At 45.0% G+C, this 18777-nt stretch overlaps 1 protein-coding gene across 7 annotated transcripts in view; it reads left to right on the top strand.

The window, feature by feature from the left end:
* LOC105568749 (heat shock protein DDB_G0288861-like) overlaps positions 1-18777 on the top strand; it is a 75898-nt gene that overhangs the window by 34462 nt on the left and 22659 nt on the right. For 2 of the 7 annotated variants that reach the window (XM_012024648.1, XM_012024644.1), the window contains 7 exons: positions 2422-2611; positions 7251-7479; positions 9376-9526; positions 11710-11799; positions 12203-12286; positions 12886-12921; positions 13690-13755. In XM_012024648.1, coding sequence (XP_011880038.1) covers positions 2434-2611; positions 7251-7479; positions 9376-9526; positions 11710-11799; positions 12203-12286; positions 12886-12921; positions 13690-13755 — 834 coding nt within the window. In that variant the 5' untranslated portion in view covers positions 2422-2433. Of the gene's footprint in view, positions 1-1703; positions 2612-6181; positions 6783-7250; positions 7480-9375; positions 9527-11709; positions 11800-12202; positions 12287-12885; positions 12922-13689; positions 13756-18777 lie in introns of those variants that run through there. The other 5 variants (XM_012024643.1, XM_012024651.1, XM_012024646.1 and 2 more) reach the window with 5 other exon arrangements.

Consider the following 18777-nt stretch of genomic DNA (forward strand, 5'->3'; position numbering starts at 1 on the left):
TTGCTCCCTTCGACTTTCATCTGTTTGGGCCGCTCAAGGATGCTTTGCGAGGTCGCTAATTTTCTACAGACGTAGACGTGCAGGAAGCGGTGCAAAAGTGGCTTTGCAACCAATCGAAAACCTTCTTCTCGGAAGGAATACGCAAGCTTGTGGACCGCTGGACCAAGTGCATTGCCAAGGGAGGAGACTATGTTGAAAAATGATGTACACATTGAACCCCTATTTTTGTGTAAATAAATTGTAGAACGAAAAGTGCAGATAATTTTTGACTCACCCTCGTATAATAAAAAGCGGGGAATATTACTTCCAACATAAATACTATTATTACTATTACATATAGTTATTCGAAATTTTACTTGTGGTTGTTATTGCAGTATTTCTAGTACACCTTACCAAATTAAAAGCTCGTTTTGGTTTATGACAACCATATCGTAAGTTGCATGGACCAATATTGTGTCTATGAGAACTGTAATACATAACTTACGTAGTTGGAAGAATTATAAAAATTTGGTTGGCTCCCAAAATGACTATAAATTATAGCGAGATTGTGGTAACTGCAGGCATTTTTTTTCTGTCAGTGTGCGTAAACGAAACTCCGAATAGAAATTTTAGTTTTTGCACTGTCGGACAGAATTGAGCGAAATGTAATTAAATCGACGGTTATTAAGTAGCAAAATCTGCGATTTATGCAATTCTTGAATAATTAATAATCATGATTAATAACAGAAATAAACGGAGCGAAAATAATGATCGGTCATGATTTACTTCATCGTTCCAGTCGGCAATCGGAAAATAATTGCGCCTTTGATTATGATTGATGCAACAAATTAGCGGTACGTTAAAGAGAAATACTAACACCCTTTTACGCACTCCGTACGTTAATCTAACTGCAATTGTGTAAAATCATTCGTTGGGGTGAAAAAACAGTATCAATTAATTACACCGACGTAACGAGAAAATCACTGATTACCGCTTGACAAATCTGTCCTCCTAGCAGAGATTTTTAGGCACTCTCTCCGGCCCCCGTTCTGAATTACCCCAAGTTAAGAATGACGAGTAGGCGGCGTAATGGATTTTCCCGCAACTGTCCGCGCGCGTATTTTTGACGACATCGCACTTTAACGCACCACCGCCGCGTAGCTGACGGCGACGGCAGCTTAATAAGAACCGGCAGCGCTAATTCTCGAACGTGGCGGGCTTCCCCACGTTTCTGCCGGCGTGGTGGTGGTAGTGCGCGAAGCGGAGCCCCAGCTCACGCCGTCATCCTCGTCAGCTGTGCGAAGGTCAGGGTCGCGCGCACGCCAGCCGAGAGGGTGCAATCGATGCACCGTCCGCCGCCGCTCCGCGTATCCCCTCGCCGGATGCAGTTGCCATGGAGACCGTCTCTCCTGACCCCCATTGCCCGGAGGAGCGGGAGAGCGGGCTGCCCGTCGACGCACGAAGAGGGACCCGGGGAATCGGGTATCAATCCCGTACGGTCGCGGAGTGTGCGGGCGCGAGAGAGTGACGGAGGCGGCGGCGCGCGTTCAACGCATTCCGCGTTCTTCTCTCGCTCCTCTTTTCCTTCTTTGCGATTCGTTGAAGGCGACATTCCGCGGCGTGGAATCTTTTCCGCGTGCCTACACCCGGGATCCTCTTTGGGAAGGAGACGCGCTCGGGAACTTAATCTCCTTGCGCGCGCTGTGAAGAATATTCGCGCGTCCCCTCGTGTAATGGTGTCCTCTCGGTGAGATGAGACGACGGACATTATCCGCGGGCAAATGGTGCATATATCGAGTAACGTAACACGAGACAGTACAATTAAAACGTTTATTACATTTTGAACTGTTACACATCGATAACAAAATACGCTTAAAATAATCTCAGCTAACCGAGTGTCGGTTGTACCGCCGTATAATCAAATCACTTAAAATGGTAATGACGAATAATTAACTCCTGTAAAATTACATGTAAACAATTATTTAACTGCTCTGCGATTCGAAATATCGAATAAGTTACATAAGAAGTTTTCTCGTCAACGCTAGAATCGCTCGATCGTTTCCCTTTCACTTAATTGTCACGGAGATCAATTACGATCCTTCAATCGAGGCGTATTATTTGTGCCGAATTAAGTTGCGCAAGGTCGTCCCGAGGGAGACGAAAGTAAGGTCAGCTGATAGAAATCAATATTCCCCGAATCGTCCGCGCGACACGGCCGCACCAAGACCACACCTTCGCTTTTAATTCCGTTCGCGCTTATTAAACGCGCGGGCGTGCGGGAGCCGAGGTGTTTTCCCGTCGCGCTAGACACCGTCCGAGAATTCGGGACGGCGAGAGATGGACGGCTGGAAGAGCTGGAAAAGGTCGGAGAGCTCGTTTCTCTCCTGGTACCAGCGCGCCAGAGAGTCCTACGTTGCAGCTTGGTTCTTCGGGATGTTTCAGAGCGGCGGAACAATGTCGACGAGCGCCGCCCTCGGCGGCGGTGGCGGAGGCGTCGGCGGTGCCCTCAGCCTGATGGGCTGCGTGAGGGAGGCCTCGCCGCCCCCTCAAAACCACCATCATCAGCAGCATCGCACTTTCGGCCTCGGCGAGTTCCCGGCGACCCAGCACAGCGTCGACCCTCTGCCCAAAGGTCAGCATACTCTTATTGTTAGCGCACTTGGACAGTTTCGTGCACTGAAAAAAAAAATCTGTTAGATTCAACCAGACGTCTGTTAGAAAATGGACGAATCAGAATTCCCTTTAGGATTTACCAGAATTCCTTTAGGATTTACCATGAAAGATATTTCATAACCAGAAGTTTGGTAGACTTTACTACAAATCTGGTAAATCCTAAAGGGAATTCTGATTCGTCCATTTTCTAACAGACGACTGGTTGAATCTACCAGATTTTTTTTTTCAGTGTGACCTCGCGAGATGCACACGAGAGCGTGAGGCCCAAACTTTCGGTAGTCAGCGGTTCGACTGCAGAATTTTAAGCATTGAACTAAATATCCAGATTATTCAGACAACAATTTGATGTTTTTCATTTATTAATACTGATGTTTCAACGATTTTATAATTACACTGATCCTGTTGATGCAACATCATTCTTTTTTCCGTGTAGGTGCGGTTTTACTTTTCTTTTAGCTTTAGAGGCAATTACGTGATTATCGATCTTAACGCGTAGTATTCGATCGATTCCCTATGAGGCTACGAGACTACGAGGCAATGTCGTGTTGCGTTATTCAAACAGAATGAATTTCCCGGGGAATTGTTCTCTGTCAAATTTTAGAAGGTAGTAGAAGATACAACGCTGGCGGCGACGGCGTCTAGACACGCCGCCGGGGAAACTGCATTTCCTCCTCCGAAAATCGGATTCTCGACATCGCGTTCGTTCAGGACACGCGAATTCCTGGGGCGCGTATTACGGCGACCCGCGGATAAACGAGGTGTATGATGAAACATATGGGTTTTCTCGAGCAACGCACACGTTTGCGCGGAATACTGTTCTCTTCTATATAAAAATACACGACGCTTCGCGACTATTCGATCACGAGATCGTTCCCCTAATTCGGCAGTTGTTCGCGGTTTTTTTACGATTCTGTCATTTTTATGGGCAAATAAAAATAATAATGAAGATCGCTTCTCGCTATCAAGAAAAGAGACACAATCGATTAACCAAGGGGAATTTTTTGAAAAATCTACCAGACTGGCAAAAATGATGACCCCTATTTTAGTCACGACGTTTCGACCTCTTTATCGGGTCCTTTTCAAGTACAACCTCTGGAAACATTATAAGTGCGCAAACCGCAATGTAGAAAAAGAACTCTTTAGTATGTATATGGACAGAAAATACCTAAAGTTGACTGAACGTTTTAATTTGTGCCGAAACAGAATGGATTCACGAGTCTGTGGCAGCAAATTCATAATATCAATATCTGAAATTGTTACAGGTGAATAATTAGATAGTTATTTTTGTGGTTAGAGAAACGAACAAATTAATAAATGAGTAAAAAAAACGGTCGAAGGAATAAGATAAGTTAAATAAATAAATTGTTTAATAAGTTAAGTGTAAGAGTCAAAGGGTAAAAAGGCAAGGGCTCGTGGACTCCATCGATAAAATTTTTGCATTTATCTTCCTATCGCTTAAAGTTTAGAATGATTTGCCCGGCGGTGGTAAATCATTAATTATAACTCAACGGTTCTCCAAGTTCACGCCCAAGTTGGCGTCGCGTTACGGTATCGTCTGTAATCCGCAAGGCCGAACAAATGCGAGGGCGTCCTCCGCATCTCGGGCAAGGATGGTGAATCGAGGTCGCGGTTAGCGGTAGTAAGAAACGCGTATGTTTAATTAGGAGCACGGGGATTAAAGCGACAATTATGATTACGGTAGGCGGCGCGCTGTGATTTCTTAGATTCTTCTCCCGTCTTGCGTTACGGTACGTCGTGACTATTGTTCGGAGTAGCCGCGTTATGTGTCATTACGGATGAGTTTCCGGGTCGGGACAACGACTCCCGCCGTTGGATTAGGCCCCGGTAAATTGCAGAACTCGGCGAGCGCGGGGGTAAATTAACTTGGGAGTTAATTTTTTAGTCGAGTACATAATTAGCGGGGAAACTTGGCGGATTCTCGGTCAGTTGACATTTGCCGTTGTCCCGGCCGAGATTCTTTAATAATTAACGCGCTAACTTTCGAGAGAACTTACACTTTGACTTTCCTCGTAAAAAAAAATTAACTCACTCGTCCCTTGCATTAAATTTTAATTTTAACTGTAGTTACGAAAAGTATCCTCGCATATTAATGAGAAATAAAGCCCGAGTAACCAGGACGGGTATATTTCATAGGGTCGCTTTTAATCGCGGCCGAGATGTAATTTTATAAAAAAAAAGATCTGCGACGTAGTAAAGATGTAATATAATTTTTCCACAGCTCTCTTTTTACGCGGCTTTATTTTTCACAATTTCGTTGCGTCACGCATTTGTATTAACGCGACTGACTCTCGCGATGCAATTTACATCTCAATCTTGCCCGCGAAGAGCCGTCGGTTCTTTTTATTTCGAGAATTTCCGTAACCGCGCGGTGACGGTGCGTTATTCCACGATATCGTACAAACAGATGTTCTCGTTACGTGCGATAGACAGCCGCGAGCGAGCGGCTCGGGCGTAGCATTATTTTTCGCGCTTCAACGACGCCGGAGCCGCCGCTGAAGCGTGTAAAGTGCGCTCGCGCAGAGAGTGTCAAGTACACAGTAAAGATCACTCCCGATCAAGCGTACATTCCTCGCCCCCTTGCCTCGTTAAGGCCGCGTGGGCTGGTATTTGATCGCGGGACGCTAGACATCGTGGTAGATCGACTTTAAGCGCAGCATCACGCGGCATCGAGACGGGATTATGGTAGCTCGACTTTAGGCGCAACGTCATCGGGCCGCGTCGAAATTGGGTATGCAACAATCAGTATGCATGGGCTCTAAACATTGTTTAATATAGATATAGTTTATTGCTTCCCCTTAGGGTTACAAGATCAACTCCTTCGTAGATAAGACCAAGATACAAAAAAAAAACAATTTTACAATACGTTTCGCTTATACAAACTTTGTTTAATATTGATTCCGTATTGTCGCCAAGTACATAAAAATCGAATGTCCGGCCACGAGAATTATTCGAAGGCTATGTATATTTATTACAAAAAGATCGCGTTCTTGAAATGCACATAAAAAAACATCCAGACTTTATTTAGGTCGTCCGTATCGCTGTCGTAATTTTGTTCGAACCTTGAGAGCTAGTACAATTATATCGATAAATTCGAGAAGTTCTTTGATCTCTTCTCATTCACGTCATTACTCTTCCGCATCAATATTTGCTACGCTTATTTACACCCACGGAAACAATTTCCGGATACAATGCTATTACGCTTTAATGTATCCTAAAATGGGATCAATATAGCGTCAATCATATTTATTATAGAGAAAGTAATATTTGAATCTTAAATGAAAAATTCTAAAATCTAGAATCGTCTTTTGTCGAATATCGCGGTGCCAACTTCGTGCGTTGCAAGATGGAGGGAAAATTTATTCTAAACGCAAGAACAACGACAAGTTACTCTTGTCTCAATATAGTAATTCAATCTTTTTTTAATTCGATACAGGCGAATAAGAATTATTGATTTTACTTTCATACCGTCCTATTTTTATACTAAATGAGATTGTGAGAAATATAAATGCGTGAAGAATATTTCCTGTCTCGGTAACAGAAATCCTTTCTGAGGGTGTAGTTTCATCAGTTTTAATACTTTTGTCACACGATTATTTCTTTGTCGTTTCGATTCACCGCGAAGTGCGGCGTGAATGTGTACGACGGCTGTCTCAAGCTTTCGTTTACCGAGCCGTCATCTCGCCGAGATTGCCCATCTACTTGTTAAAAGTTTCAAATCTCGTCTTTATGCATCAACGTCGGAGGCGTCGTGAGGTTTCCTCGCGGAGCATCGACAGATGCGTCACGTCAAGCGATAAGTTGAAGTGCTGGTGAGTAACGGAGACGGAGACAGGTCAGAGAGGGAGGGGGCAAGAAAAGGGTAAAGGCCACTGGAGAGAGAGATCGAATACCAGCACGACATTAGGCTCGTACCTTATAAGGTGACGCTCTCCCGCCTCATATATCGGGCCGATATGGAGTTATCGAGTAGCTTGTAATCTTATCACAGCCGTCGTGTATTTTGCGTATTTATCCGTGAAATCAGTCAGGTGCATACCGTGCAGACGGAATACGCGAATCTTTGGCTCCGCAGAGGATGCCTTCTCTCGACTCGCTCGTAGATTTCCTCGGTAAATATTGTCCGATCACTTTGCATCTCGCAAGGATCTCAAAATTGTTATTTTCAGTGACGATGACACAAATATGTGATGACACAGGGATGTCTGGCATCGCTGCATTCTTTCCTAAACGTACAGAATGTAAATTAGTGAATATTAGAAATTATTTTGCAATCGTTCGCAGTCGGTTGGCTCGTAATTGATTTCTACTTTTTAATTATCGAATTAAATCAATCCCTTCCGGAATAAGTTTGTAACAGTTAGAAACAGGCGTGATTTAATTTAGTTATATTTTATTTCTAATTTAAATTCACACAGCGATTAAAGCGAAAAGAGTTAAAAGAATTCAACACGTTGTGGTGAGTATTGTTCGTTTTGTCAACAATACTACAATCAACACAGGACTGAACGCGTGCACATGTGCTGGTGTTGTTGAAGAGAATCTAACCGAACTCTTTTCGCATGCCCGTCCGCTCGCAGAACCAAAGAAGCGCCGTTTCCATCCGCTGCGCGGTCTCCGGAAGATCTTCCGGCGAAAGAGCCGCGGTGCCGCCGATGCACGTTCCGTCTCCAATTCTGCTGATCGGGATGCCGAATTGGCTCGCCTCCCGCGGGAGGAGATCACGATGAGGCATCCTGCGGGACGCCCCGAGGAAGCGCGTAGCAGAAGCGCCAGCGAACTCCTCACCGACTCCTGCGATCGGGAAAGGTAAGGGAACGTTTTTCTCTATCAATCTCGGAAATAGTCTCCTCTTGAATAGCGTACTCGAACTAATCAGTGCAGTCTAGGTCGATTCCACGCAAAATTATCTCGCTATATATTTCGTGTTCGTCAATAATTATTTCTTTCAAATAATTAGCGAAAAATTTAAAATTAAACGCGGCGCGAAATTATTTATTTATACGTTAACAGTCCGTAAGCTCAGAAACTGCTATCTGAAATGGATTGCAGTAATTGACACAGTGATAGCTTAGGTTTACATAAGATATATATATATATATATATCTTTAATTTTTTCAAAATTGCTTCCTCGTAAGATAAACTTCAAGTGCACGCGGAATATTGATGCCGATCTTTCTTAGCACATTAAACGCGATATCAGAGTATTGTATATTCATCGCTCTGTCAGTATTCGCAACAATTACCGTTAATTAAATCTTTTCAGTGGACGACACGTCCGTTCGTCGAAAAGATGCAATTTCGTCGCGTCTTCCAAGACACGCGAGTCGCGGTAAATATCATGAAATTTATCTCGGCGCCAGTAGATCACTGAGTTATATGGCAGTCGCTTAATTATCATCTCCGAAAGTAATCTCGTAACGGCAGACGTAGATAGTAGCGCTAGTCATACCGAAAAAGATATCCGTTACTGATAATAATTAATCGTCTCCCGTGATGTCTAACTACGGAAGAATTTAAAAGTAGAAAAGTCATAACGTAAGACACATCGGGTTCGTTCAAATTGAAGAATCTAACATCTCAGTAGATTTATCACAAAAACTCAAGCTTAAGTTATCTAATTAAAGTGTAGATAACTGTCGAGTACTGTTGTTACTTCTGACAAAAGTGCTTTCTCGAATCTCTGTGTATTCGTTTCAAATTCGCTTCGTCTTGCTTTTTTCAGTTTTGATAATTTTCTTCCAAAAGTATCGCTACCTAGCAGCCACAAGGGAGAGATCTGTTCTCCTTCTTCTTGGAGCGGACGTAAAATACTTTTACAGTCTTTTCGGCGCGCGAATCAAACCGCGAGCGCGTTCGGCTCGTTATCAATTTACGATCCTTGGCCTCGTTTTCTCGCTCAGCTTTTATTTTTGTCCTCGTAGTACTTCGTAGTAACTTAGCTCGTAGTAGCACGAAACTCGAGGGCGTTTTGCGTGCTCTGTATGATTTACATGGGTCGATATGTAGTAGCGTCGTATCGTATAACGACGACGCGGTTTGCTTTCGTCCGAGCGATACCGCCGTAGCACGTCGTAGCACAGAGAGGCCGCATAATTATCTGTCGCTATTGATACGTGTCATTCCTGGCAAATAACTCATCGCTTTAATTACGAGTATTAACGGCATTGAATAAAGTTTGCGCCGAGCGCTATGCACGTGTACGTTTGCTTTTTCGAGCGAATATAGAACAGAAATTTTATCACAGAGGCAGGCGACAGCAGTCTTGCGTGTTATATTTAGTCACGTATTATAAGATTTTTTTTACGTCTCATTGTCAGCTACAACTTTCATTTTCAGAAAAAAAGTCGACTTCCATTTAGAAAAATGACCGCTTGATGAAATCTCTAAAGTGGCGCCATCTGCGAACAAATTGATATCGCTCTCTTGTGTCTCCCTTGAGGTCAATCAACTTTTCTAGGAAACATTTTTTTGTAAAAGCGTCGTAGGACATGAAATATTTGGGGTGGGACATTGAAATAACCCACCCCGTATATTTGACATGTACGTACACAAGTTTTGATTCTGTTCAACTTGAGTAAGTCGATTTAACGATGTAACACGAAGTTTCAATTTTTACGTAAATGGAATGCCATCTCAGGGAAGTTCGAAATAACTCTTGTAACATACTTTATTAAACGTTCCGTTGTCTCTCTGCCCTTTTAGCGTATTCCTTCGACGAGGCGGGGTGGAGGACAGTTTCGTCAAGTTACGAGGAGGCGCCGGCAAATTGTCAGTGTCCCACGATAGCGTTTTCCCGGGAGAAGTTCCTCACACACGGCCTCTCTCCTCGCTGGCCAGCCTGGCGACGCTCGAGGTCAGTATTTATTCTCGTATTCAGATGTCACGGATGTTCTGTAAAACGTTCGAACTGCTTTTAGTGTATTTCTCAGGGGACTGGTCACGCAGGAGACTGGTAGATTATTTAAGTCCAAGCTTGAATAGAGGCACGTGAAAGTCTAGAAAGAAATATTGACGATAAGATTTCCCGAACTCGCACGAAATTTTAAAAGAAGGAGAGAAAGAAACATTTATTTTATTTTTAATTTCTAAGTAAATTTGCTAACAGTTTACTCGTCGCCTCTACAATCGCAGTAAAGGCCTGTAGCCAATCAACTTGCAGCTTCTATAGAATAGCCGCAAGTCGATTGGCTTTGAGACTATTTCCCCTCAGAAATGAAAAGATTTCCAGACAGAGAGGGGGCTTTTTTCGGAATTACCGAAAATTTTTGCGTCTGGCCTTGAAAGACTTGAGTATTTAAGCGCTAGGGGATTATTATTTAGTGGCGGGTTATTCTCCGCGCGTTTGATTGACGCAACGTTCGCGCAACGTCCCGGCGGACGCTCGTAAGGTTTTCCTTTCCGCCGGCCGGTGAAACTCCCGGCGACACTCGAATTATCTGTAAGAGCTCGTTAATCGTGACGCAAGTATACAGGCGTACGTGTGCCACGTTTGCTCGAGTCGTTTACATATCCGCGAATTATATACACGAGTGCGCGAGGATTCGCGAGCCGTGCTCGCCACCGCGTGAAGCGTGAACGGCCGCAAACACGGCCGGGGATACCTCTCTCTCGTCTCATCTCGCGGTCATCGGGAGACCCGAGGTATTCTAAGCACGCGCGAATCGAGCTACGCCGATTACACGTGTCCGCGATCCGCTCGTGACTTGTCTTCCAATTTTCGCGACGATGAATCGCACGGCACTCGCGTGCCACTCGCGATGGGTCGACCGCCGTTATCGGCGGATTGCATGAAAATGGCGACGCGCCGCGGGCCTAATTAACGAACAAAGCCGCTAATTAACCGGCGCGACCGCCGGCTTGACGTTCCCTGTTTCCTCGAACGTGTACGCGCGACTTACTTTTTCTTTCGCCCGCCGCACACCGTTACTCTCTTTCGTTATTCTTCCTTTCGCGCGACCGTAGATGGTTATCTCCGCCTTTTTCGTCGCTTCCGCCCGTTTTATGTCGCGGCCAGTGCCGATCCTGGGTGCTTGGCCGCAAATTCACTTTTCGCCGTCCCGTTATTCCGTTAAATTTACATCTTGGAAACTGTACGCTTTCCCGCGAAACCTGTACGCTCATTGAATAATCGCGCGTCGCGTTAGTTTGCAAGATCCACGAGAGTGGCCTTTCAGGCCGAACCAGACTAGCAATTGTCGACGTTTTAAGGCAGACGAATTTTTGGGGCTAGAAAAAGTGATGTGACTTTTCTAATCATATTTCATTCGCGGCACTTAATTTAAGACCCATTGCAATTTAACGAAAGGGAAAATAATGAATGTAATTGAATACGTTGAATCGAACATTCCTTTCCTCGGCAATGTTAGAATTTAAAAAGCTAAATATATACGTGCCAGTATCCCCGAAGAGATTGAAGTATTATTAATAATAATTAATTTTAGCACTCGGAAGTGCATTAGTAGTGATATATTACTGTGATAAGAATTGTTTAATTTAATTACGGTGCGCGATAAATATCACTTCGGTAAAATGTACAAGTAATACATGACAAAGCGCACTCCGTATATCGAAGTATATATGCCAATGAATTATATTTCATGCTTCGATTAGAACGAAAGGCGTAATTACAGTTTATCTATATGCTTTCATTAATAATAGGCGATATATATTAATTCGATTTTGTGGTAACGTAATATTTGCAAGACAGAATTCACTTCCCGCTTTCGCGAATTTATATTCCGGCAAATTATATCGCGCCTTTCGATTAGACCGGCGATAATCACGGCCCGAGTCTCCCGAGCGCAATTATCGCGATTGATAATTCTTTGATAATTCGTGTCGGAATGCCATGCGAAATGTGGGACGATCCTCTCCATCCTTTCTATTTTCGAGAGAAAAATGAGAAGCGCGTTCCGTCCTGATACTTGAGGAAAGTCGCGAATAGTTTTCACGTACGTGGAAAACCCCGAAACCCGCGGGGACTCGAGGTTTCACTTGGCGTAACGCTACGTTTTTCTCCGTCTCTTGTCGTTCCAGCGGCGGCAGACCAGGAAGAGTAACGAGATCATCGAGCACAAGGAGTACAATCATCATCACGTCGCACAAAGGCACCGGATATCCCTTCGGGTAATTCGCGGAAGCTTTTAACATACTTTTAAAGGCCGTAAATCGACGCGCTACGAGTCGCGGCCCGGCACTCTTGCGCGATAAACATTTCGCGCGAACCGCATATAATAATTTTTATCGCCGTATTTTTCTGTGTCGGATATACAATTTTTCCCCCCTTTTCGTGCCGTCGAAACGCCGCGTACTGCACGCGTGACGTACATTACTAGCACAGATAAAATCCGCGTTCTGCAATACGGCGAGGATACCTTCGAACGTATAACTAACGAGAGAAAGAAAGCGCGAGGACCGTCCTCTCGGAAAAATAAGATTTCTGCGTCGGATAAAGTCCCCGCAAATGACGTCCAGCATATGCGCCGCCGCGCGCATAATTATTGACCGTCGCTTTATCGTTCGTTCGCAGGTACTCGAGCAAATAAAAACGGTCATAGAGAACAGGAACCAGCTGGCCTCGGCGACCTCGCCGGATACGGCCAGTATAGCGCATGTAAGTATTTGGCGAACGAATTAATTGGTCCGGATCTCGAAAGGGCAAAGATAATGTTCGGTCTGCCGGTCTCCCGAAACGCGCGCGACTTTCGTTCGATTATTCGACTCGCAAAGACCTTTCACTCGAATAAAAAAAAAGAAAATAAATATTTCCCCGCGTTTGCATTTAATGGATTCTCCGCAGGTGATTATAAAAATATTTATTGCTCACTAAATTACGGAATTGATCGTCTCGTAAATTATCGCGACGACGATTGCGCAACGTGATCCGCGCGGCCGCCCAATTACGGTCGCGTGTCCCGCTCGTCGTAATTAAATTTCGCGTCGTAAAGTTTCGCGAGTCGAGTCGGGTAAAGCGAACTTTTTCGCGTTCTTGTTTTTTTTTTCTGCGGTGTTTCTCGAGGACGCGCGAGGGATCCGCGCGCGTGCGGCCGAAGGAAAGCTGGGCCGCTCTTAATAAAGACAGAAAGCCAGACGGAGTGATAGCTCCTCTCCGCCGCGGCTAATTACCGCGCGTTTCACCCATTTTTTCCTAATACGTTACATACACGCGGCGCGCATACATAAGTGACGTCACGTTTCGCTTTTGCGTTTCAGGCTGCCGGCGAGCGGTATCAGCAGGAAACCACCGAGGTGAGATAAAGCGCGACGACGAGCGGTTACTTTTTACTCCCGGCGTATCGGCGCGAGCGCGCGGCGTCGGGCCGCAGTTTCGATCCGCGTCGCGGCCGTCCGGTATCGCTCGCCGATAGCGCAGCTAAGACGGTGCCGACCGATCGGCGGCAGCCTCGATTCTTTTTTTCCTTTCATGCCGCTCTCGCGCGTCTCTCGTCTCCGCGATCGTCCCTCGAATCCTTTCCTCTTCGTGAGATGACATAACGGCGATCTGCCGAGATCGCTCCGCGACGGTGTGCAAGTGCGACTAGTGCGCCGATCTCTGCGAAAATGAGCAACGATGCGGCGCGGCCGAAATCCGTGCGAAAGATGCTCAATAAGGTCCTGCTCGTGTCCTCAATCGTGTCAACCTTGAGGACTAGAATCGGGGTAAGAGGAAGAAGGGGAGACGGAGGAGTGCGTCTCCGTGTTTCCTCTCGTTACTCCGCGTTTAATGTAAACTTTCTCCGTCGACCGCTCGAGAGAAGAAAAGAAAAAGACCGCGATCTCGCCGCCGCGTCGAGGTGACAGCCTGTCATCGACTTTCCTTCCTTACGTCACATGCTCGCACTCGGGGTCCTATCTCCCGGTTAAAGATACGCGTATTTAAATCCGCGAACGAGATTGAACGTTATCTCGCCGGAAGATTCGCTCGCGACCCACTCGTCCCGGGCGGGCGGCGAACGTCTCGCCTCGGCGTGTCGCGTAGCGTCGCAGCGAATTAATCGGGTCGTTCTCCATTTTTAGAACCGCTTCGCCGTGTTCGAGAGACATGGGGAGAGGAGCTGCGCGGAGGAGAGCCAGCAGGCGAAGGTGAGTACACGGGATCTTGCACGAGAGGAATGTACCATTCGTACAATGTTACATCCTACCGGTTTCGCCACTGCCGCGTGCTGAGAAAAAGAGAAAATGGTATCTTCACCTCCCCCCCTCCTGATATCGCGCTAATCGGATTGTCGTAAATCAACCGGCGAATTTCTGCAACAGGTGGCGAACGGCGGTGGCGAATCCGATAGAGTGTGTGTGTGAGAGAGAGAGAGGGAGGGAGGGAGACGCAGCAGCCCGTTAAAATCTCGTTTCTCTCTCTCTCGCTCGCTGTTAGATAACTCTTTGTATGCGCGCTGCCAACGAATTGCGCATAACGTGGGAACGATCGCGTTTGTTGACTATGAGATGCGAGCCCGCGCGAGTCGCAACATTATCGTCGTCACCTCGCGTGCGGGTGACACGCCGGTGCACCGGGCTCGTAACGGGAACTTCCCGAGGTCGTCGCACGCCGAAAAGGCCGTAACGCCCGCCGGTGCATCTCGGTACCCTTTGTTCCATGGTGTAAAGATACAAGGTGAAACATTGCGCATGTAACCAATTTTTTGGGGCAAATTGGTTCTTCCTGCATTTCAACCGCAACAATTTTCAGTTTGAAGGTTGGGGCAAATTTTTGATTGGTCAATTCGGTAGTTTGGGCCATTTCTGGTTGGTTGACACTGCGCATCCACCAGATTGCTTCACCTTGGACCATCGTGTAAAGGTACATGAAACATTGCGCATGTAACCAATTTTTGGGGCAAATTGCTCATTGGTTCTTCCTGCATTCAACCGCGATGATTTGCAGTTTGAAGGTTGGGGCAAATTTCTGATTGGTCAATTCGGTAGTTTGGGCCAATTCTGATTGGTTGACACTGCGCGTCCACTAGATTGCTTCACCTCGTATCTTTACACCGTGCTTTCTTCCGTCCACCTGAAATATGCATATATCCGGGTTAGCCATTCCCCCTCCCCCTGCCGTCATAAAGCGCGCCGTCAAAATGCAACGCGGTGCACCGTGTATATTTATATCGTAATTCTCGGGACGTCGAAAATGCGGCCGCCGCGCCGTAATCGCGACGGACAAAGATGTGGATGCATCAGCGAGAAACTGCCAACAGGAAGCTCTTTGTGGCCTGCATGCCGCGGATGTGCTGATATTTCGCTCGCTGTTCAACACTTTGAACACGACGAAACCTGCGTTGCGCTTGAGAATTCTTTTTCAATTATTAGACGCGCTTTCATACGATTTCTTCAAATTCGACGTAGCGACTTTGCGCCAATAACGGCCGGCAATGATATTAAAAGCTCTCTAAGTGATATAAAAAACTGATGGTTATTCTACACGGAATTTTCTTTGAAAATTTACCCTGAAAATTATGTGAGCGTGGGACAACGTGGCATTTTGAAGAACTTGATGAGAGTTTTTTTTTTAAACTTACCATAATTTTACTAATAAAATGTAAAATACTCTCGTAAAATTCTTCACAGTGCCACGTTGTCCCACGATCGCGTGATTTTCAGGATAAATTTTAAGAGAAAATTCTCTCCGTGTAGACAATACTGATAACGTAAAAAGTTGTAACAGAATAATTAATGGCAGCGAAGTTACAGAGCGTAATGCTCCTGCGTTAACATCAGTATACGAGCCAATTACTGTTATTAATATTTAACATTGGTAATAATTAGCTGCGTTAATATTTCTACATTTTAATAACGGCGTTAATGGTTCATTATTATTTCATCGTGGCGTAATTCCCACCGAGGCGATGGCTCTACTTTTCAATTCACGGGGGGGAAAAAAATCCCTTTTTTCCCTTCGTCTTTCGACGAGCGGAGAATGACAAAGCGAGCGAGAGGTGGGATGGGAGAAGAGTTATTCCGGGGGATCTCCGCGAGTTTGTCACCGCGCCTAAACAAGAGATATTTTTGGATCGTGACACATTTTATGGATCTTTCGACGCGAAAAGCAAGCGTGCCGCGAAATGTAAGACAATGAGGGGCGACGGAGCAGGGGGGAGGAACGCGAAGCCGAACACAGGGAACGCCGTCCCGTGTCCCTTTTACGGCGTTCCCTCCCCGTTGTTTCCAACTTCTCTCCCCCTCTCCCCCTCGCGCGCTACCATTATTTCCGTCTGCACGGTGATGAATCTCCTCGTCCGCGGCTATTATTGCGGGCTTCGTGATGGACGACGCCGTTTAAAACAATACCCGCGGCTCGATACGGGCCGAGTCGCTCCGCAAATCGCGTTCTTTGTCGTCGCCACCGACTCAGTTCTCAGAGCTATTAAAACACGCGTTTGCGTTATATTGCAGCCTCGTCGTTTACAATGGTACACTGTCGCACCTGAAAAGTCGATGGGCTTTACGTTGAAAGGGAAACTGATTGCAGTGACCAATTAAATTGTTATCAAAGCGTCGCTGTTTACAGCTATTTGCTAATCGAGTTGAGCAATAACTTTAGAACGCGACGTATCTTAAAGGCATAGCGTGTCGCCTCTGCACGAGAAAAGTGACACGAGTTAAAACATTTGCAGGAGCAAATTCACTATGTTTTAACCCGTGTCACTTTTCTGCACTTTCAATCTGCTCGCACAGATCGTACACAGCTACACATGGTCCGCTGAATTGCTCTTATATCCCTTTTCTTTCCTCGCCTCGTTAGATTTTTCTTCACGATGAGAATCGTATTTTTCTGTTAAACGTTCTCTCTCTTACCTTACCGTCACTATTTTTAAACGAAATATAATCTTCCCGTTGATCCTTTTTTTTGATAAAATTTTTCTAATTACTATTTTCTAATATTTCGATAATTAACGTTTTTAATTCCGTCTCCTATATTATCGACACTGATCGAGTTCGCCAGCGGCTTTAGGATCAAGTGTACCAAAAATTAGTAAAATTTTTAACTTTTTTCAATTTCTTTTATTTATATAAAGTCGACCGGCATAGTCTAGACTTGGCTGCGTACTTAAATTCTGTAAAAGAGTTTTGCATTTCTGTAAAGCCAATTAACAGATTGCTTCTAACAAAGAATGTCGATAAAACAGACGGCTTTAGGATCCCCTTAAAACATTATAAGGACCCGAGTCAAAGGGATCGGTAATGTCTTCTTCCGAACGTTTTCTTCCACATTCGGCTCGTCGAGTGACGCGAACGTTAAAGATACGAGGTATTAGTCACAAGATGCGGCAGGAGGGGGGCAAACGACGTTTCGATAGCGAGCGTAGAAACCAGCAGAAGCGAGAGACGGCACGTAATAACGGGGGGCACGATACGAAGTTTACTGTTACTTGGCCCGTGGCCTGGCAGCGACGCATGGATCAACACGCCGAGCGCGTTTCAATGCCCCTCGCTCGCTGGCTTGCTTTCATCGGGCCGACAGGCAGATTGGAGCGATACAATAAATTGTATCCCTGAAAAAAGTACCGCTGCGCGTACAGCGAGACCGTCGGCGGTAAATTTCGGATTTATCGAGTCCATCGTTTATCAATCCGAGGTCGATTCTCCCTCGGCCCTCTCGGCAGATCGTGCACAAGTTACCCACGTCTATTGTTTCGTTTAATTTCCACGAAAATTATTGTTTAAGGGATACTGGCAGATTTTGCTTGAATACGTAAATTTTCAGTAGACGTGCAATAGATTTGCATTTTTTATTTATTTAACTGCACAAGATTGACACTTATTGGTATGTCTAATGGTTTTTAGAAAGATGGATCGTGATTGATTTTTGAAAGAGATCATTGCATCTCATTTGTTTACACTGCAATTGCACAATAATCATAGTTACCGTTTACTTGCCACCGTCGGCAATTAAGCGTTTCAGTAAGGAAGCCCGACGTACGAAACACTTGTCGGTAAAACGACTTAGAGCGGCGATTATCATTGCGTTAAGCGACTGAAGGTGGCGGCACTTGTACGATTTAAAGCTGCCGCGAAAAGCAACTGATGTAGCATTATGCTGCGAGATAGCACTAGTTCACTGTCTATCGTGATTTGCGGCTAATCGCCATTTTGACGCAACGAAACTTTCCTCGGGTTACCGTAAACTTATAAACCTTTTTGCAAAGTTACCTCGAAAAATGTTGGTCAAATCATTTTGCCAAACGTTTAAGAAGAATCTCGCAACTTTCACTATTGAAATGAAATAATAGTTAAAAACGAAACACAGAAGAAATGTATTACGACTCACCGGCGGTCGGTCTATAGTTGACGTTTATAGAAAAACGGGACAGTTTAAGAACGGGCTTAAGAACAATTTCACTTGCTATCCATTCTTTTTTCCAGTCGCCATCTATCGTTCTCGCGTCAATGATAATATAATAATTGCAGCCTCCATTGAATCCTCGGATTATAATTAATTTCTTCAATATACGTACGCGTCCTTCTTTCTCCCTCTTTTTTTTTGTTGGGCGCGTTTTTCGAAAAATAAGCGTAGCGTTTAAAAACGACTTTCCAGGGGTTACATAAAGCATCGCAATGTTCGCGACGATGTCCCGAGCGCACTCAAGCGAGTAAATGCTTGTGCAAGACGGACCAGGGTTTTTTTTCCTTTGTTTTCTGCCGTCGATCGATGATTGACGATTACGCGAAGTCGCTTTGTCGTTATGTCTCTTCTTTCTTTTGTGAACAATTGTTATAGATTTGTATCTCCATCAGGCGCTCTAAGAAGATCCTCGACTCGATAATAATAGTTTTCGTGTGACTTGGACGTTTTTCTCGATAACTCGCGACTCTCGGTACATGCTATTGAAATATCGCGCCAAGATCTATATTTTACTTTATTTTTTCCAACGCCCTCAAGTCGAAATTTTGGTCCTATGTTGAACCTAAGACAATAAAAGAGGTCGAACTGCAAGTACAAAATTTCCTTTTTTAAAACTGATAGTGTCGGAAATTTCTACTTTTGCCAATTTAGCATTAAATTAGGTCCTTTTAAGTAAAAGCTAAAGTAAATTTTTAGAATTAAAGATTCAAGGGAGGAGTAACAAAATAAAATGTCATCAAAGTAGGTTATTGCTGGTCTATGTA

The sequence above is a fragment of the Vollenhovia emeryi genome, unplaced genomic scaffold (genome assembly GCF_000949405.1).
Source record: "Vollenhovia emeryi isolate VEMERY1.0 unplaced genomic scaffold, V.emery_V1.0 DF939127.1, whole genome shotgun sequence".
Taxonomy (NCBI): Eukaryota; Metazoa; Arthropoda; class Insecta; order Hymenoptera; family Formicidae; genus Vollenhovia; species Vollenhovia emeryi.